The 21647-nt window shown below is 35.3% G+C and overlaps 2 protein-coding genes across 2 annotated transcripts; one reads left to right on the forward strand and one right to left on the reverse strand.

Annotated features, from left to right (window-relative positions):
• Window positions 1-12418: 12418 nt before the first annotated feature.
• On the reverse strand, window positions 12419-12747 carry LOC115767442. The gene has a single exon (XM_030711739.1). It carries the CDS (start codon window positions 12718-12720, stop codon window positions 12532-12534), a length of 189 nt encoding a protein of 62 aa, XP_030567599.1. The 5' UTR covers window positions 12721-12747; the 3' UTR covers window positions 12419-12531.
• Window positions 12748-13700: 953 nt separating this feature from the next.
• On the forward strand, window positions 13701-14038 carry LOC115767443. Its single transcript, XM_030711740.1, has one exon. It carries the CDS (start codon window positions 13734-13736, stop codon window positions 13923-13925), a length of 192 nt encoding a protein of 63 aa, XP_030567600.1. The 5' UTR covers window positions 13701-13733; the 3' UTR covers window positions 13926-14038.
• The last annotated feature ends 7609 nt before the right edge of the window (window positions 14039-21647 follow it).

A 21647-nucleotide genomic window follows, 5' to 3' on the forward strand; every position in this document is an offset into this window, starting at 1 on the left:
AGCTGAACTGGGCCCGACATATTTCTATAGCTCTGTGGGACGACTGCAATTTGCAGGAAATATCCTTATCCACTTGGCGGTCAATGTCAATAGACCATTAGCCCATAAATAAAAGGCACTTAATCACAAGCAGTTGAAGAGAAGGCAGAGAATATGAAAAAATAGGACAACGTTTTAATGATCTACTAAGGCCTAAGATAAATGTTAAAAACTTACAAATTATTTCAAAGGAAATTGAATGTGCTAAAGTAAATTTGATAAAATTTTATAAATATTCAAAAATATATGTTTAATAAAATATTAATGTTTCGAATTTCTATTTCTACAAAAAAAAACGAGTTTTCCATTCATATTCTGAAAATGGAGATGAATTTACCAAATGGATCTACCAAATATTCCCAAAAATTCGAATACGGTTGTGTTACCCGAAATAATTGTAGTATATTTTCCATTGAAATATCGCCGATTTTTGTAGATTTAATTAACAAATAAAGTTTTCCCACATAATTTTTATCAGCATGTAACCGAACGAATGAAAACACGAATAAATATATAACTAATACCGTATACCGCGCATATTTCACGCTTGTGTGTGAGATAGTTCAAAATATCTTTCGAGCGTTAAGCAACGACAGACATGAAAACTCATTGTTCCCGTACATTTTTGGCTTTTGATGTTGAGCAGCAATGCTCGTATACATGAAAAACTGTAATGTACTAACTATACAAATAATATATCCTTCAAAAGCCGTACCTGCACAAACTTCAGTGAAATTAAAATAAATAGGACAAACAATTTTGTGTCCTGAACTGCGCCCATTAAAACGAAGAGCTTATGTAAATTAGAAGCTTTTTTTGTTCCCTATTTGTAAGCTAGGAGATAAATGTGGCTCACTAAATGAAATCAGAGGGCAAACCATGAAAAACCGGCAAAAGAAAAAAGACCACACAACGAGCTCAAGTTGTGTATAAGGGCATAAAAAAAATTGAATAACAGATACAAAGATACAGATACAACATCTTTTTCTGCGCATAAATTTGTTTTGAATATATTTGTTGTATCTTTTGCAATTTTAGTGCATTATTTATAGCATTTGTGGTCAGCGAGTGGGCGGTGCAGGGCACGCCCATCGCTCGTTCTGGGGCAATGATTTTATGATAAATGAGCCAAGTTAATCATCAACTCGTTGGGTGGTGCCAAGTGGCTCCAGGAACCACAAAAAGTACCTAAGAAAGGAAACGGGGGCAATGCGAATTGAAAGCAAGCGCAAGGAGGGAGCAGAGATAGTGAGAGAGAGAGGGGGGGTCAGGGTTATGTAAAGAAAATTATGTTGGTCAGTGTAGAAAAAATAGCTTTGTTAATGCAGGTGGCAAAAGCGATGCTCAACTATTTATAAGAAACAACCCAGTCATCCAGCGGGTCCTGACGTCAATGATGTTGTATGGATTATTGAAGCTGAAGTTGTTCGGCGGGGCGAGAGTGCGGCGGGCAGGTTGGAAAAAGTTACTGTAATTGATGGATATCGTGCATAAAAGATTAATGTTTTCGCAAACTTTAACCTCAACACACTATCAAAATTAACTGCTGGCAACTTCAGCATTGACATTAGCGACCAATTGTTCGAAAAGAGACGGTCAAGCAGGCAAATTCATTTATCACAGCTAAACAAATGAAAAGGAAAACTCACAGCTAAAAGCCAAAGCAGTCAATACATTAACCAAAGACTCAACAGCAACTCATGCCTTAGCTTATCTTAGAGTAGCATCTATTTAACGTCCTGTCAGCACACACACACACGCATACACAGAGGAGGGACAAAGTCACCTGCTTTGATTCAAATCAGGGCACTAAAATTACGCACGTAGCCGGCACATTATCCACATCAGCAGATTGAGTCGCCATAGCCTGGTTTTCATGTAGCTCCATTTGCCATGTTGCATGTCATCGATTGACAGCCTGTCAATGCGCTGAGTCTCATATTCAAACTCATTCACATCCTCATCCTCATTCACATTCTCATTCGCATCGACATGCAGAGGCAGTGGCTTTGATTCTTACACCCTTTTAAAGGGTATTATAAATATGTCATGTAAAGTGTAAAGCATATCAGGGAACAGCTCCGCACCCCATCTTATATATAATATATACATTCTTCATCAAAATTAACAGCCGTGCAGACAAAGCCATATGCATCTGTTCGGCTAGCATCAAACTAGTCTCTCAGTTTTCATTTTAAAACTTGCATAAGTCGGAATGAGGACACGATATCATATAACTGCAATAGGAACAATCGGTAAAAAGTAAAATTCATGCATACGATGTCCTTTTAGGCTTTATATATCTTGACAAAACAGGAAATTTAAAATTTTTGCCTGGCTCCTTACATATGAGCAGCATCTCATCAACATGTATCATATAGATTTCTAGGAAAAATAAGTCAAAGGACGAACTTTTTAATGGAAAACTATTCTGTTTTTTAAATATCTCTTCAGCTATAATGAACTTCGCTACTCTACTCACTCACATGCCAAACAATATCAAATCAGACTACCCTATTATTTAGCTTCTGTAAGCGTATTAAGTCTTCGGCCTGCGAAAGACAAACTTCCTCTTTCCTTTTTGACTTGGCTTGGGCAACGGCCCGCACGAGTTCTTTAGCCAGGTCTAGAGTCCTTTCAGCTCAACTTTGCGACAGCCTGCACGCGTTTATCTTTTTGCATTTATTTAATTTCCTATTTACGCCATATCAATATTAAAAGAAAAAAAACAAAACAAACATGGCACACCGACTGACTGGCTGATGCCATATGCAAATGGAAACTGTAATTGAATTTCGATGATTGCTCAAGCGAATTATCCAGATATGCGAGCAAATATTCCACGTTGAGTAACAAAAACAGAGCATGACATGCGATGACATTTTAATAAATCTGTTAACACAATTCAATTATTATGCTTTCTGTTATATTTATATATATTCTAGTACCTTATATTTCTTAATATTGTGCTCTAAAAAGAGTTAATAGCATTTATCTTAGTCAACATATCCAAGTTAAATACGCTTTGTTCCAGAGATACAGCTTATGTAAATAAATTGTAATTAATTTGAAAGAAATGGAAATTTGCTACTTGCACATTTCTGGAATATAAGTAAGATCCATAAACTAAGTAGAAAATGTAGCACAACATTTTCCAAATTATTCTGACAAATAAAAATCTCAGAATTAATAAAATGATGAGCTAAAAAAGTTGAATTAAAATTAAAATTTAAAAAATGTATAAAACAGATAAAATATGTAAATAATAATAAAATTAAATTGAAACTGATTAAATAAATTGAAAGCCTAAAAAAAATGAAGATAGATTCAATTTGGCAATGTTAAGGGAGACTAAATTCTGTGAAGTGCATTAGGTATAAGCTTAAAAACTTTTGAAGAAAAACTATTTATGTTTGTTAAAATAGGAAAAATACGTGAAACGAACTATTAAAGAGATGGTTCTAATGGTAGATGCCATTAAAATTTCTGAATAAGTGAATCGAAATTGTCAATAGTCAAGACTCTTCTAAAAAAGTCGAGAGTAGTCTTTAAAAATACTCAAATAGAGTTAAGCCAAATTTTATCGTAAAACCACATCGCACGAAAACAGTATTCGATATCGATTTTTATCGATTGAAAACGGGGTAAGCTATCGTTTATTGGAAAAAAACTAGTACTGCTCGGGCCCAAGTGGAACCTATGTTTCATATACCTTATGGGGACGAAGATGCTTCTGCCTGTTACATATATTTTCACAAAAACATTTTACTCCTTTAATTTTCATTTTCAATAAGGGGGTATAAAAACTTGTTTAAGAATCAGTATGATTTTAGCATTGAATCAGGATTTCAAAGTTTTTGATTATGGCTCGGCCTATACGCAACATGAATCTATCCCACATTCTATTGTTATACCCATCTGCAGCGTAATTATGCAATCACTTCATTAAGTTGCCCGTTTGGTCTGGCCGTCAGATGAGATATATGAGAGGACCTTCAAGAGCTGTGGGCATAATTGAGCAATTTAAAGCTGAGCCTGCGCCTCTTATGGAGGGTCATTAATAACTGGCGTTAGCATTAATCAGCGTAATATGACAAATTAATTTGAGGGCTTTAAAGAGCCACTCGAAAATTACGTGTAATACAAAAATTTCAGATTAAATGCCATTTAAATGATGAGGAAAATGCTTTAAGATGTAAGCATGCATTGTTCATATATTGCCGCATTAATCACATCAAATTAATAACGCTGCAAACAATGGAAAATCGAGCAAAAGAAGCGACAAAAATTGAATAAAGCGCAAATTATAGTGGAAAATGAAAATGGAGTGCATGCACACTGAAAACGGAAACTGAAAATAATTAAACAAGAAAAAAATATAAAGAAAGCACCACAATTGGCTGACTTTAAAGTTCGCTGAGACACAGAGTTTGGGCGTCATAAGTGCTTAAGATATGTGATTTTTAGTGCCGAATCACAGCAAAGAGCTGAAACCAGCCCAAAGAAAATAAATGTCACAAAAGGACTTACAAGAAGAAGATTGAGCGTGCCGGCATTAAAAGGCCTAGTTACACATAAATCAGTTGAACCTTTAAGTTAACGGCCCTAAAGGCCAAAAAAGAATTCGCATTGAGGCGCATGTAGAAGGTGTGCGACTTAGAGATACCCAGTACCCAGTACGTGTAGAAATTGCCTTAAAATTATCGATATTGATCGAACTTTACAATTTCGATAGTCGTTAGCTTACTTCAACTATATTCTTAACAGTATTTAACAATTTATAAAAAAAATTGGAAATATTTTGAGACTTAAAACATTTGCAAATGGTCGCACTCAAAGTATCGATATTTTAATTATTTTCCAAAATATAAAAACCAAAAAAAGTAACTAACTAATAATAGTAAAAGATCGATAAATACAATTAGTTATCGAAAGGTCTCAATAATAAACATCGTGAGTGCTTTGATGTGACTTCAAAATTCATAAAAGCGAGTTTCGGCATTTCAAAATACATCAAACTATCGTTAACCACAAACTGATATGAAAATATCGAGATATCAAAATATCGATCAAATATACCAGCGATAGGTTTGCCGTTTTAAAGTACATGTATTTCAGTTATTATATTTTTGTAAAAGTGTCCCTTATTTGTATACTGCCCGAGACTCGGCCATTATTATCCATTATCCATATATGAAAGACGCCTTCCTCTTATTGTAATGCCCCTTTTTAGACATTGCATGTGTACAGGGCATCGAAAAACAGGCTAAACAATTCGGAGTCAAGTCGCTGAGCACATAAATATCAATTTACCCAACCTATTGACAAGTCGGCAGTTTCGCAAATGAAATGCAATACATTATTACACGCCAGGTATGTGGCGAAAGTAGAAAAATATGTTTAGGGGTAACGGTAAAAACACCTTATATAAGCACTGGTAAACATGACTGATGACGGCGATAGATTAAAGAGACGCTCGTCTGTCGACAGCTGCACGGACCGGCAGAATGACAAACACATTTGTTGGCAATTAAAATGCGAACAGGCAAACAGAATTCCGGATACTATCTACGCTCGTTCTAGACCATAAAAATACCAGCAAGGAAATTATATCAGCAAACATCTAAGCGAAAGTTTTCCGGACTGACTGCTATTACTAATTCAATTGAAGCCTCGGAAAGCAAGAAATACACGCTCTGCTCCCCAGATGTTGGCTGCCACAAAAGTTGCCATGGAAATTTGTTGACTGGGATATATTGCTTTTAAATGACCAGCCTGTGGAAGAGTGAGCCCCGTCGAGGACCGACATGTGGCCAAGTTTTCAGCAAACAATTTGGGCTTGAACTGACAAGCGGCTTTAAATGCTCATGTGTGAGTTTCGGCTGTCTGTAAGCTGTCAATTCGAGTGTGGGATAAGTTCAGAAAACAATTATAACTATGCCAAGACGAAGCCGAGTGGTGGCAGCCGCAAGCCCTGACAACGACACTTTTGTGGATAATCATTAAACATAGCTGAGCTGAGCATATTAGTTAACTAAGTCAAGAAGTCACTAAAACAATAAGCTATTAAGTTTCGGGTTCAAATCCCAGCACAAAGTGGCCCAGCTATGAAAGCAGCCATCTGGCACTGGAGATCCTTTGAGTATAATCTACTTAAATTCATCTTAAATCTGTTTAATTTCAGGCTTAAAAATAAATACAAATTGTTTCCAAGGTACAGTTACTTGCAACAAGTTCTTTTATAAAAAATTCATGTTTCCTCAACACAGAAAAAACACATGAGAAAAGCTGAAACTTGTAATTGCTTTCTGTACATATCACATGGAAAACCCAAAAAGAGTTACTTCAAGCCTTCAGTCCATTTACTTGAATTGTGACCAAGCCCCTTGTGTCAGCAGCAGAAGGACACGTCGACACACTCACACTCATCCACGCATCGGGACGAATATGAAAATACATTTGCATTAACAGATCAGACAACAACAGAGAAGAAAACAATGATATTATTTTAAAGTGCAAATTAAGTTGAACAGGTTAATAGCACGAATGAACCCACAATCAACTATTTATACATATCAAGTCAAATGTGAGCATGGATGTAAGCTTCAATGTGGTTTAATGCCAGCCACCAAAAATAATCAAATGATTGTCAAGCGCACACAATATATAAATTCGCCCCTGTGGGCATATTACGCTGTTACGTATACGCCACGTGCGCCACGCCAATTTTATTAACAGCCAAACTTTTGTGGCGTCTCCGCCAGACAATCAGCCAGTGCTCCAATATGCGTATTTATCTAGGGTAATCATATGGCAGAGATGAAGCAGTCAGCTTCGAGGCGCGAATGCCGAAGTGCAAATACGCTTGCACAAATATGGCCACGGTGTGAAATTATAGTTTCTATTTTTTCGATTGCTTATGATCGAGCTGTGGAAATTAAAAGTATAAATAGTTCTTATAGTTACCACTTTTCGTATAAGTTTTGCACTAATAGCATTTCCAGTTAAGAAATTCACGGAAACACAGCTTAAAATATATACAGATGTATATTTTTCGCTCTGATCAAATTTATATTTATAATTTGTTTTCAGTATTGGGGTACTATAAAATATAGAATATTAATAAAAAGCAGCATGAATCAAGTGAATAAAATTTACCAAAAAAACAAAATTCGAAATAGTATAGTAATAGCCTTTCCATTTAAGAAATAATTCCCAGAACCGCAGCTTGAAATATATAAATATATATATATATTATTAATCTGATCAAATATGATCAAATACTATTGGAAATCGCTATTTAATACAGGATACATATTGGGTAGTATTTAAAATAGAATAAAAGATAAAAGCAGCACGACGCAGGCGGGAAATAAATACAAATTTATTAAACAAATTGTTCAAATCGCTTGCTACATATCTTAGAAAGATTGGAGTAATTGCATTTCCAGATAAAAAACTGACACAAACTCAGTTCAAAGTATATGCAAATATACAAATATATATAAAAACATGTGTTTTTTTCTTCTAATCGAGTTTAAAACTATATCCTTTTTTCTCTGATCAAATGTATGTAGACACATACTTTATGTGAGATCTGTGTTACACAATTCGTTACATAATTTGAATACCCTCCCGCGGGTATTTAAATGTAAACGTAACTTGTGTAATCAAATTGAGCGAATGCTGCAACACGGCGTATGCGTGATAATTTTCAGTACTCTGCGGGTGGCACGCGCAACAATTATAAAACCAAAAGGTACAAAGGGTAGAAAAACAAAACACAAAAAGAGAAGAAGCAGAGGGAATACATTAATTAAGCAAATTTGAGGCCGCAAAAGGACAGGTAAATGGAGGGGGGAGGGGGGCTATGGTATCGGCCCAACTACGTTTGGCTGTGATTGCGTACACGCTAATTAGCCACAAATGCTTTTGACTTTAACCATGTGAATGCGGCGCCCTCTGGAATTGATTGACAAACTGATTGACAAACTGACGGCCATTTGACTGACTGATTGACTTATGCTAATATCGAGTAGTGCGGCAAATGGCTTGTCATTTGCCGCGAATTGGATTTGGCCCCGATTGCACTGTCAATAGACGTTCTTAACATTGGGGGCGTGGCACTTGGCTTTGACGATTTCAATTTGGCACCACTCGCATTCAGTTTAATTACAACATTTCGTTTGAATGCTTGTTTGTTTATTTAACTACGATTTTGCCTTTAGCCAAAACGAAACTTATCTGAGGTTTTTGTGTGTTTATCTAAGCGCAGAACAAGATGCTGATAATTTCATTTATCCCGTGTATAAAATGGCTTTGACCTTGAACTTGACTGAGAAACACGATCTTTGTGAGATATATTGAACATTCACTAATTGGGTTAAGGGGCTTCTAGTCAGCTTATGTATAAAATAACAATAGAAATGTGTGCTTTGAAGTGGAATTTGATAGAGTGCCAAATAATTTGGCTGAAAAGAAAACATTTTCTAATCAATTACTCATATCACGACCTCTTTTTTATGTTTACGATAAGTATGTGTATAAAGGAAAGGAATTTCTTAACGCTATACACACAATGTTTTCAAATTTTAAATTTTTTAAGAATTAAAAATGTAAAGTATGCAATGCATATAAAAAGGACAGTCCAATAATTAAAAATGCTTCTACTTCATTTTAGAAATTTATTTATGTACATTTTCTTTGTTCTTGGGAAAACTGTTTTATATAGAACTGGTAAATATTAAATAATTTTTAAAAAATTTAAACAGAAATAAGGATATATTTTACATAAAATGAGTATTTTGATTGAGTATTATTTCAGACAGATATTTAAATAACAGGATGCCACTGCCAATGCATTCCTTAGATTGCTTTCATGCTAATTTAAGCCCAATTTCACAATATTTTTTTCTATAATTTGCCTTGACTGGTTTTCAATTAGCCTTAAATTTGGCAATGACATTAATGGAATAATTTAAAGTAAATAAAGCGCTTGCCTAAGAATATTTTGCATATTATTCTAAGCTCAGTCAACCAATAAACGAATGTCGTCAATAGCCACTTGTGTGAACTGCAATGGAGTATTCTGATGACAAAACAAAAAAATACATGTAAAAGCTTTACTATTACAAAATGAATTGTATGACAGTGTGCAAACAGTAATAACAAATCAAAAAAAAAGAAGATATTTAGTTATATTCGTTTATTACAACAGGCCAACATTTAATTGCTTTTCACAATTTTGGCGGAGTGCTGCCAATTTCTTTTAACTTAGAGAATGAGTTGAATTGAGTTCTGCCGATATATTTTAAATGCAAGCTACCTTACAAATCACTTAATAACTATCATTGCAAAATAAGAGATGCTATGTAAAAATAAAATATTTAATAAATATTAATATTTTGAGTTTCTTGCCAAATACTACATTTATTTGCACAATTTTAATGGAGTGCCCCAAATAAATTTTTACTTCGAACTGGTTGAGTAAAGTGACACCAAATTATTTTAGATTTGAACCAGCTTACACTAACTTACTATCATACAAAACTAAAGTATTTATTTAATATTTTTGATTAGTTTCCCTTTATTTTGCCAATTTATTTTGACTTTGTTAACTATTTAAATGGAGTGCTGCCAATATATTTTAAGTTCAAGCTAGCTCCTATATCACCAACTAAATTAAAAAATAAATACAATTTATGGAAAAATTAAATGTATTATTAATATTTTTGAACAATTTAATTGAATTATTTTATTTTATTATTGCTGTTATATATTAAGTCTTTGAACTGGTTAAATGGAGTGCTGCCAATTTATTTAAAATACATATATTTGATTATGGCTATATTGCTTTAATGGAGTGCTGCCAACTTATTTTTACTTCGAGAACGAGCTTAATGAAGTGCTGCCAATTCGAACTATCTAATATGTCACTGATTAACCATCATTGCAAAGTAAAAAGAAGCTAATGCATATGACATTTGAAAAAAAATAAGATATTTAATGAACATTTTTGATAAATTGGCCTTGCATTAACGTTGTTTTAAATTTTGATGGAGTGGTGCGAAAGTCGCTTAGATTCAAGCTCATTTACACGTCACTAATTAATAACCGTGTCAGATGAAAGCTTTTAGCTCTTCGCATGCACGCAAAATACCTTTCACAGAGCCACACGAGCAACATCTAAGCCGCGTCAAACTACATATGCTAATCCAATAAAGACAGTTTTTTTTTTTTGGTTTGCTTGTGTTGCCACTAAAAGCATGTCGAGCAGGCCATAAAATGTTTTTAAACTTAAATTTCACACATTGTTTCAGCTATTTGTTTTTTATGCAAGCGAAAACTTTGCAAGAAATGCAACAAGAATGTCGAGAAAAAGTTTTTCTGAAACTTAAAACTCATTCATAGCGAAAGCGCCCAACTAACAGATACGAGCAGAGACGAGAAGCCGTTAGCTGCGTGTGGCTAGAATATGATTTAAGCCAGACTAAGCAAATACGCAAATATTTGCGCTGGCATTTTGATAAAGTTGCCGCGATTGACGGCAACTGTTGATTTATGTGTGCCCCGCTGGCAATTTGAGAAAAAAATCATTTTTCAACTTACACAGTCGCACGAAAATGCTCCGAACAGCTGCCAGCAAATGTTGCGAAAATTAATTAAAACAACCGATCTAGCCGCAGTGGTCAATATTGTAGTTCTTTTTACTTTTTGATACTGATATTTTTGTATTTCTATTTTAAGCACGTCTACTGGACCAGACATGCACAAAACTTGGCACAAATCGAAAGTCGATACAAATATTTATTTTTTTTTTTGGCACGCGCTAACGAAAAGTTTCAAATATAAACACTTTTTTTTTTGCTGTGGTTCAGTATTTTCCAAAAACCTTAAACTGTCTTCAACTTGGCGCTTGACGGACGACCAGCGACCGTTTTGTGCGAATCCGTTTGCAGGACTAACTCTGGCAGCCGGCGCCCAATTGCGCATAGCCCCATTGCCATCCACAAGAGGCATTCGCACCAAAAGCGCGCCAAGCACACCCTCCACAATGAAACGGCGAATGGAAGCCACCACGTGCGGCTGAACATAGCGCGCAGTCGCTGACAACTGCATAGACACAAACATAAGCATGACTAACGAACAGGGACGCCAGTGTAGCGCTATTGGATTGTATTCATATTCATACCCTAAACACATTGGAAACGGGCAAGAAGGGTATACCATTTTTTTTTTTAAATAGAAGAAAGCATCTGCAAACCCATTAAGTATACATATTCTACATAAAATATATATATATGTTCCTTGTCCGTTTGTCTTAAGAAACTTAATATTAAATAATACACTCTGCAAGGGTGTAAAAAATACATATATTATCGTATTTCATACACAGCAAGAGTTAATCATTTTAAGTGTAACTCGAACATGCTTCAAACTTGGTATGTATATTAACGTATAGTAAACATTATTTTTAAAGCTAGATCTTTGGCATATTAAAACATTTAGATGGTATATTTAAACTTTAAAAATTTCAAAGAGTTTGAACAACAAACATCGAAGTTACTTAAGGTCACATTTTTTTAAGTGCAGGGCCTGAGCATAGCTACAGAACAGTCGCAGCACAAAATGCGGAGCCTGTGTGTATTTTAGTTTCTGTTCGGCAACACGTTGCAGGGTACAGGGTATCTTTAGGTGAGGCCCCCTCGAATTCTTCCTTGTGTATTGCATTCATTTTGTTGTGGATGTTGTGTGTGTGTGTGTGCGCGCGGACAACTGTTGCTTTTTAGTGAATTGAGCGAAATTTCATTCATAATTTCACGACGCGTTTTCAACTTTTCGCAGCTGTTTTCTTCGTAATTGTGAAAACATTTTGCTAACCAACTATTTTTAGACGCCTTCGCATTTCGCCATCAATTCAAAATTTTTCCCAGCTTTCCACTTCGGAGCGTCAAGGAGCACAGTTTGTTTAACCACAACAAAGTGCTTGAGTTCTATCCTCAAATGCAGGCGGGTGATTGGCGGGGGCAGGGGTCGAGTTGCTTAGAGACAGCATTCTAGACAGCATATTAGCCCCGTAATCAGCTTCCTTGGAAGACGTGGTTATTGGCATGCCACATGTCTCCACTTATTAAAATTCTAATTATTCATGGAACAGCTTCAAAAAAATTATGTTGTCTATTTTTTGATACTTTTATATGCATAAACATCGTAAGCTGGGGAAATAGATTAAAGGAACGTAGTTTTTGTGCCTCAGAAAAAGCAGAAGAACTTATGATCTTATCTTAAGTTGAGATTGAGTTGAAAAATGGAATTGTGACGCAAATGTTTGTCATAATATTTTAAAGATATCCCAGTAGAAACTCTCATATCATATATATGCAATGCGATGTTATATATTTATTTGCGACCTCAACGCAATTCAATTCAAAATTTGTGAGTGTTGTATTCCTCGAATTTCATGTAGCATATGGAATTCCACAATTCTACAAGCTAACCACAAATTTTAAGCGCTGGACTCCATGTCTTACCCGTCAGGCACGTTGGTGTCGTGGTAACGAATGGACAGAACGGTGATCTCAACATGCAGAGTGTCAGAAATAAGGTGCCTTCTGCTGCAGGTGCGCTGAGTACCATTAAAATGGCCGCGACTGTAAGATAGATGAGAAATTTTGGAGACATCGTTGTACCTATTCCAGACCAGCTGCTGCTTTGAAGTGACTTTCTAATAAAACTTTATAAGCTATTTATACGATTTCCGTAAGTTAATTAATTAATCGAATTATTTGTTTGTTTTAAAATGGAGACTGTCTTCTAATTCCAAGAATCTATTTGCCCTGATGGCACAGAATTACTTTGTATGAGATCAAATAAAAGCACGAGAAATTGTGCAATCGAAAGTACACAAGTCGCGACATTATCAATATGTAAACAAGTAGGTGTGTTCTAGTCGGGAGTGCCCGACTAGGAGATTCCCTACTTCGGATTGTATTATCCGATGTTTATGAAATTTGCAGAGCATAAGTATGGCATCGTATTGTGTAGAAAAATAACCGCCCACCACCTACCTCTACACCAAGATGGCATAAAAACTGAATCTACCTTTATAAATGCATACTGTCAACTTTTGGGAGAACGGCAAGAATTAATCAAAATGGGAAATATGCTGAATCTTTTCAAGAGTCTACATAACGAATTTGGTGTTTTTATTCATTCAGGTATATGATAAAAAGGGATTTGAACAATTGCTTGTAAATGGGTGATAAATCGATGATTTGAAACAAACTCATACTGTGCGAGCATTAGAAGGACCTACTTTCAATTTAAAGTCTTTAGCACTTAAAGATTCATACATACGGGCTGACATTAATTTGCACATAATACCCATGATACCCTTTTTACCCATTTTCTAGGGTATAGCATATGAATATTTACCTAGTGCCACGCTTAGAGTGGTGGGCTTTCCATTAAAAAACAAAGAAGAAAAAACAACTAACTTGCACAATTGACACGTGTTCCTCTTTGATCCTATAAAAGGTATAGACCACTTGTATAAATAATATGCATAAAGCACTAGGGTTTCCAGCTTTACTAACTTCAGAAACATTCTATCCCTAGATCAAGCATATAAATAGGGTACGCTCATAGCGAGAAGGTTACTTCAAAGCAGCAGCGGGTCAGGAATAGATAATACGATGACGCCCAAGTTTCTCATCTACCTGACGTTGGTGGCCATGTTAGTGGTCTTCTCCGCGCCTGCAGCCGAGGGCACTTTCATACTATTGGCGTGCCTGGCAAGGTCACCACTTTGTCCCTTCCACACCACGACTCCAGTATGTCCTGGTACCGGTAGCACCTACAGTCCGATAACTCGCGAATGTGCTTAAGTTGCATTCAAAATATCTAGAGATATTTCCACTTAGATGTTTCCTCGACAGACTATAATTATGAATTGTATTCGAGCTGAAGTTCGAAATAAATATTAAATATCGCATTGCAAGTTAATGAGCTTTCTTTAATTAAAAATCCGAACTGAAAAGCAACATATTTTGGAGCTCTGCCTTGACAGAGTATGTTACAGACGTTAATTTTGTTGTTAATTTTGCAATGGAATAAAGCACCAACACAAGGTATTACAATGAACTTGTTGATTTATCGATGTCCATAAGACAATAAGCAAGACAATAAGCAATAGGTATATAAATAGGGCTCTGCCTTGGCCTTTGTGGCCACCACACACACCCACGTCCGACGAAGCTCCAGAAGCCGATGAAAGCGTTACCAGCAAAATTGAATTGAGCATATATATTCTATATTTTTATCATAATAATACAAAAGCTGTCATATTGCTTAAATGCAATCTGAACGTCACGGAAAAGTATGCTATATTATACATTTTTTATTATTACAAACTGACCCAATAAAATGGCTCAAATAAGCATATAACAATTTTGTGGTTATTCTTCGAATTAGAGCCTTGCGCTTTGGTATAAATATACTTTTGGGAGCCATATTCGGACCTTGAAAATTGCATAATGATCGGACTATAAGCACAGAAGTTATTCGAGTAGTTGTGTAGTTAAGAGACAGTTGGCGTGTGTGTGTGTGTTTTTTGTAGAAAGTTGTAATGTTTTTAACGGCAGCTTAGATGTTTGAGATATCTCCAAGTCGCAAACTCCTACCAAGAACACACTTAATCTCTTGAACTAATTGTAGAGATGCAATAGATTTCTTAGCATTGTTGACTACTCATAGTATATATATAGTATACAGGCTATATTGTATTGCTATGCCATAGATCAAATGTGCGACATACATTTTTAAATTAAACTTAACACAAACAGCCCATTACGTCACTCTGCACAGGCAGCTAAGCAAAATTGAATGTTTGCCTCTAATAATAGGTGAAATTGCCTTGTTCTTAACTTGGCCAAAGTGATATCCAACCTAAGCGGCGCGCTTAGCTTAGCTTAATGCGCCTGATTAACTGTCAGTCTGGGCAACTAAGGCCAGGACAAGAGCAGACAAAGTTCAGGCGAATTTCTGCCTTTCCGTGTTGTAAATGTACGTAAAATTACTGAAGCGTGGCCCACGCATATTTAAATGAGATTGCGACTATTTCTGGCTGCTGCCCACGCGCTGCTGCCACCGTGGCATGCAACACCCACATTATCATGATAAACGAAACAGCGCCCGGTGAACAGGTTAGCCATTGGCCGGGTCCTGCTGCAGCATGACAAGTCTTAAATCATTTTTCTGCTCTGCAAATCATGGCCATAAGCAGCAGCAGCAGCGGCAGCAGCATCTCGGCCTGGGCCACGCAACACCTGACGTATGAGTGATATTTAATTAATTTGCCGTCTATTTGCGATTCGTGCTGTGCAAATGTGCGTATACGTAACATTCAAGACAAACTTCTTGAAAAACAAATGGACGGGGTATGTAACTGTCAACAGCTGCCAGAACGAGTTGTTTGCCCAAGTGGCATTGACTGCGTCACAACCCATACTCCATCCCAATCCCTGTGCCAGCCCCTTCGACGATGGAAAACACACATTTTAAAAGTCTACAATAACTTTGACAGCCGCTCGAAAGGCAACTTTGTGTTGCCCCCAAATAAACTGGGTTTGCTATCCATTGTGCCATCAGCCAGAGCTGGCCGTATGCGAGTAAATATAAATTGGTTTTTTTACACCTTTTAGACGCTAGCAATTTGTTGAACATCGAAATGGGATTTGCTTGCGAGATTTTATTGTCACTAAAATTGTTGAATCAGTCACGTGCCCCGCCGTGTCCACACGTAAAGTGGCAAGGTCCCAATTCAAGTTTTGTCATGTGCCTTAAGAAAATAAATCTTTGACATTGAATTAGGTCAATTTTAATTGAGCAAATATTAAATATTTAAGTAAATACTATTTAATTCTTTGCACTCTTGCAGAGCGTAGTAAAATGTTGTCATGAAGCATGCGCCAATAGTTATGCAACATAAAATGGTTTCAATTTAACTGGATAAATGTTTTCTAGACTTTTTATCACTGCAATTTCATTTTGTTTGGAGAAGGACAGTCTCTCGTGTCAGGTAAGTCGGGCTTAGCGCTGGGCTTGGAGAGAAGTACATTGGACTTTGAGGTGCACAGTACACAAAGCTTACCCAGAAATATTAATAATAAAATAACCTAACAATAAATATGAAATAAATAATTATAATAAGAAAAAAAAAATTAATAATAAAAATAATAAATAATTATAAATGATTAATAATAATTATAAATAAAATAAAAATAATAATATTAAATACAATTATTATAACAATAATAAGATATAATAGTAATAAAAATACGAATAATAACTAATTAATAAATAATAATAAAACTAAAAAGAAAAAACAATAATAAGAATAATAATGAAAATAAAAACAATAATATAAAAATTATTTTAGTATTTATAAGTATTTAATAAAAATTAAAAATAATAAATAATAATAATTATAGAATTAATAAATATTAATAACAATAATAATTAAAATAATGATAATATATAAATATTAATAACAATAACAATTAAAATAATAAATAATGATTTTTCCAAGAAAAATAAATAATAATAAATGTAATAATACTATAAAGAACAATTATAATAATAAAGAATTATAGCAATATTAATCGTTATTTTTAAAACTACTTTGTCAAATGTTTTAATAGTTCTAAGCCGAAGAGAATTCTTGAGAAAAATGTTCCTTCAAGACAATTGTTTTAGCTTGTACTACATTCCCTTAGAATTTATATTTTTACCATAAAGCTTTAAATGTTTTAAAATAACATTCTATAGCTTTGATTTTTGCGCCAACCTCTGCGCCCTAAGACAGACAACGATATATTTTATTATTTAGCATTTTTTGCGCAGCTTAACTGGGCTTTTGCTGGCTGCTTGAACCGAACCTTAACTCCCCCTACCCCGAATGGCGGCGACAGCTGCAAGGTCAAAAGTCCTTGTTTTTCTAAGTGACTTCTCGTCCCGTCGTCGCCCTTTCATAGTTCTGGAGCACATATATTTTTTGTTTGGCATCCCAAGCAGCTAATTAAATGTCAATTGATTTGTATGAATTGCATTTGTTTTGTGTGTGTTGGGAGTGTGTGTGTGTGTGGGTGTGTCTGTGTGTGCCTTTATTGGCTTTTCCATTTTGCAACATTTGTCAACAGCTTACAAGCATTTAATGGCCCTTTTCTTTTGACTTTGCTAGCGTTTAAATATCTAAAAATAATTTATTGATTTTCGCAGGCAGCACAAATTTCAAAATAATAACAGACTATTAACGGCTCTAATTTCGATTTTCTTTCTATGCTAGGCTTTTCAGAAAATTTATTGTGTTTACAAATGTTTAAAAACAATGTAACATTTCTTTTAACATTGTAGATTTTGCTTGGATTGATTTGTAGAAAATAAATATATAATATTTAATTGATTGATCTTTGTTCAGCAAAATTCGATAAAAATAATATAATATATTTCCGTTGAAAATAATATAATATAATGGTTATGGTTCTTTACACCAAATACTCTATTTAAATTTTGCAACAAAATTATTACATCTCCCAATACCCTATTTAATTGTAGTACGAAAACACATAACTCTTATAGCCTGTAAGTCGTGTGGGAGATGCTACAGCTGGGCCACTTTTACTTCCACTTTAAACATCGCATGTTGTTTATACTTATGCAAACAGATACACACGCGCACACACACACACAGATACACACGCACACAGACAAAGAACATGAACACAACAAGCAGGACATCGAAAGGTTCTTTCTTTTTTGAGCTTCCTTCTGCGCAGCCCGCGGCTCTTTGTTTCATTTGCCGATGAGTTGGAAATTGGAAAAAAAATTGCGGCTTCTGCTGACGAAATGTTAATTTTTGAGTACAACTGTAAATAGCTTTATTTGCATATGTGTGTGTGTGTGTGTGTGTGTGTGTGTGTGAGTGTGTGTTGCAAATTTAATTTTGCTGATTGGGGTCACGTCTTGGATCCTGTTGCTGCTTCCATTGGGGCACAAACTGCGCTCCCGGCAAATGTGAAATATATTCACACATTTTTTCTATGCAACAGAATAAAGCAATATTTTTGCTTGGAAAGAATTCTGTAGGGAGGACAATTTACATGGACTACTTGAATATAAGGGCTTAAAATGTAAATTTACAATTATTGTTGACCCTGAGCAACATTATGTTAAGGTTCGCAGAAATTCATCAACAAATATGTGTCTATGAAAAGTAGAAAGTAAAGTTAATATAATTCAATAGGGAATAGAATATAATATATAATAAAATAATAAAACTGGAAAACAAAATCTATTCTTGTCGAAATAAACATCTGGTATAGAAGAAAATCTACAGACCATTTTGTCTTAACGGGGTTCGAACCCCATGAAATACCCAATATCATTTAAAAAAACTTTAAAGTGTATTTATAAATCTGTTTGTTCATTCAATACCTTTCAGCACTGGGCCATAGAAAAAACACAAAAATGTCTCATCGAAATACTTTCTACAATTTGAAAGTCATTAGCGCTTATAATTCCCATAAGGTTTATGACCCGCACTAAATAATCTTCCACTTCGAAGTTGGCTGTAAAATAATATTTGTTTGCTCCAATTGAACTTGCAAGAAAATTTGCCCGCTTTTCAGATCCGAAATATGGGCTTATTAATCACAATATCCACACAGAGGTCGCAGTGAAATATCTTGAGCTGCTATTAAATTTCCAGCAAAAACAAAGCGAATTTTCCCCCAGCGGGTTCGAAGCTTGGGAGACTCGGGTTGAGTTAAGTTTTGTTAAGCTGGGCAAAGCTGAGTTGAGTAATGGGTAATTCTATGCGACAATGTCATTTGCCTTTTGCCTGAGCATGAACAACTATAATAACAACAACAAAAGTTTAATGTGGCCATTGCTCATTGGTAGCGTCTCGGGTTCATTTTCGGGTTTGAGTTTGAGTTTGAGTTCGGTTACTGAAATTATATAACCATGGCACGTAGTCGACGATGAAAGTAAAAGCTTTCCCGTTGAATTGGCTTTAATGCGCTTTGCACTTAATTAGTGCAAATAACTAATGATAAAAAACTTTGCACTTTCATCCCTTGTCTCCAATGAGCCAGAGCACTCATCGTAGCAGAAGAGCTTCTATTTGACTTGAGTTAACTCCCACTTGGATGCCGAACGGGAGCAGCGCATCCACAAAAGGTGGCCACTTGTTGTCACTTCGATGGCAATTAAAACCACCTGGCAAATGGCAAACGGATGCGTATTTATAGAGCTTTTAATTACAGTGCTCAAGAGCTGGAATGTGTGTTCGTGGAGTTTAATTATTTTCACGATAAAGCAGGTTCAGAGTTGACTTTTTGTATAATTTTCTTATTTTTCATGCAACTCTTATTTGATTGGGCCTGGTTTTTGCCTAAAATTGTGTACATCACATTTTCACCCATTTCGTGCACATGGATATCTTTACTTCCACTAAGCGGAGTGAATTTACCGCAATTGGTGAGTTATATTTGAAAACAATTTGCGTGCAACAAACTTTAAAAACGGGTTTAAAGCCGGACTCGCTATTGAAGATCACTTTCCACCCATGTTGGTGGAATTTTTGAAAATGGTGAAACACGTTTGAAATGGATATTAACAAAGATCCTTGAAAATGATATTGAAGCCGATGCCGAAGCCAATTTTGTGCAAATTTTAACCTTTGGAATGATGATGTATATTTAATTTAATTATTTCCCTAAAGAAGCAAATATAACATCAATATATTTAATTGAAGTAGCTTATTTTTTTTTTATTTTTTTAAAATGTTCAACTTTAAAACATCCAAAATTTTTGAAATTTTCCATTTGGGCTCAGTTTCGTTAAACTGAATTGCAAATAGAGTTATCCGCCTGTGGTGGCCGCTGGTGCTCTGGTCGTGAAATAACAACCGAAATATGAATATGGCCAAGGACAACGTGGCAGGCACGGTTTAGCCATTGAGGCACAGCACAACATTAGCAGCACGGTCAATGTGAGATACAAGTATAAATTTAAAGACTTCATGGTCTGAGGCAATTGTAATTATCGAGAACTGAGCTACGTATAGAACGGAGCCCTTTTTATATGCCCCAAGCTATATACTTGTTATTTGCATTGTTAACAGTCATTAAACTCTGGGCAGTTGTACATTAGGTTTCGATTGATATTTACACTAAAGGCGACTGTGCAGCTGTTTAATTGCAAATAAACATTTATCTTTGAGTTGGCCAAGAAAAAGCCCTTAGAGTAATGTATATTATTTGCGGCTACTACCCGGCCTTGCTCGGGCCAAGTTTTTCTCACTTTTATGCCTTACTTTTTCGCCTGTTTCAATAGAATGCTTCCCCCTCTACCTTGAGCCCCTAATTATACTCATCAAGCTGAATCAGATTGGGGTGGGATTTTTATTTGAAGTTCAATCTGACAATACATTTTTGCACCTGCTCTTACGTCATTTTCCGCCCAGCAGCGTGGATTCAGAGAAATGTGTGAAATACTTTCCAATTAAATTTGCACAAAAGCCCAAATTGAATTTATGAAAATGACATCTTAATTTACAACACATAGTGCAAATAAGTAGCGAAAGGATAAATAATAAATTATTCGGTCGAAAATCAATCAATTTGAGATGCAGATGCAATCTGATGGATGCAGGTCTTCAAAGCAGGTTAATAATTTTAAAAACTAAACCTCCACTAAATCAAATGAATGCTCTTCAATTAAAAACATTTGTTATGCTTTCAAGTTATACAAAATTGATTGATTCAGCTCTCTGCAATATTCAGTGAAATGATTTTCTGTTTATATTTAAAAATATATTTAAATTGAAATATATATAAATATAACAAGAGGTTCTAGTCGGGAGCTCCCGACTATGGGATACCCTGAACCCTCTTTTTCCAACATCAAATGCATATATATATACTATTTTAGAAGCTACATGTCAAGTTTGGTGACTCTAGCTGTTATTATTTACCAAAATTGGCCAAAAAACAGGATATCGATATAGATTTTTATCGATTGCTTGGAAACGGAGGAAGATATCGATTATCGGAAACAAACTCGATCTGCGCGGGAGCTAAAATTTCTCTCTACCTCTTGTAGGTTCTGAGATCCTTGCGTTCATACATACGGGCGGACGGACGGACGGACAGACACGCGGACATGGCTAGATCGACTCGGCTATTGAAGCTTATCAATAATATATATACTTTATGGGGTAGGAGATGCTTCCTTCTGCCTGTTACATACATTTGGATTTTATACAAATACAATATACCCTTATACCCATTTTTAATGGGTTCAGGGTATAAAAACATACAAAATGCTTGGGAACAGGGCAGCTGTTACAAACAGTTGCTGGGAAGTATTCGCGACTAAGCATGGCCCACATGAACATGGAAATAATTAGAAGATATGAGAGAATCTTTATGTAAAACATCGTGTACGCCAATTGCAACCGTGAACCACTAAACTTTAATTGATTGGAGGAGACTATTTTATACGAATTTTGAAATATATAACTATACGTGTTAAATACGTGTTCT

The sequence above is a fragment of the Drosophila novamexicana genome, unplaced genomic scaffold, assembly GCF_003285875.2.
Source record: "Drosophila novamexicana strain 15010-1031.04,08,12 unplaced genomic scaffold, DnovRS2.1 tig00001395-arrow-arrow-pilon, whole genome shotgun sequence".
In the NCBI taxonomy this organism is placed as follows: Eukaryota; Metazoa; Arthropoda; class Insecta; order Diptera; family Drosophilidae; genus Drosophila; species Drosophila novamexicana.

Excerpts from the sequence above, each read along its gene's own strand:
- LOC115767442 (XM_030711739.1), bottom strand. The coding sequence starts at position 12,720 with ATGTCTCCAAAATTTCTCATCTATCTTACAGTCGCGGCCATTTTAATG.
- LOC115767443 (XM_030711740.1), top strand. The coding sequence starts at position 13,734 with ATGACGCCCAAGTTTCTCATCTACCTGACGTTGGTGGCCATGTTAGTG.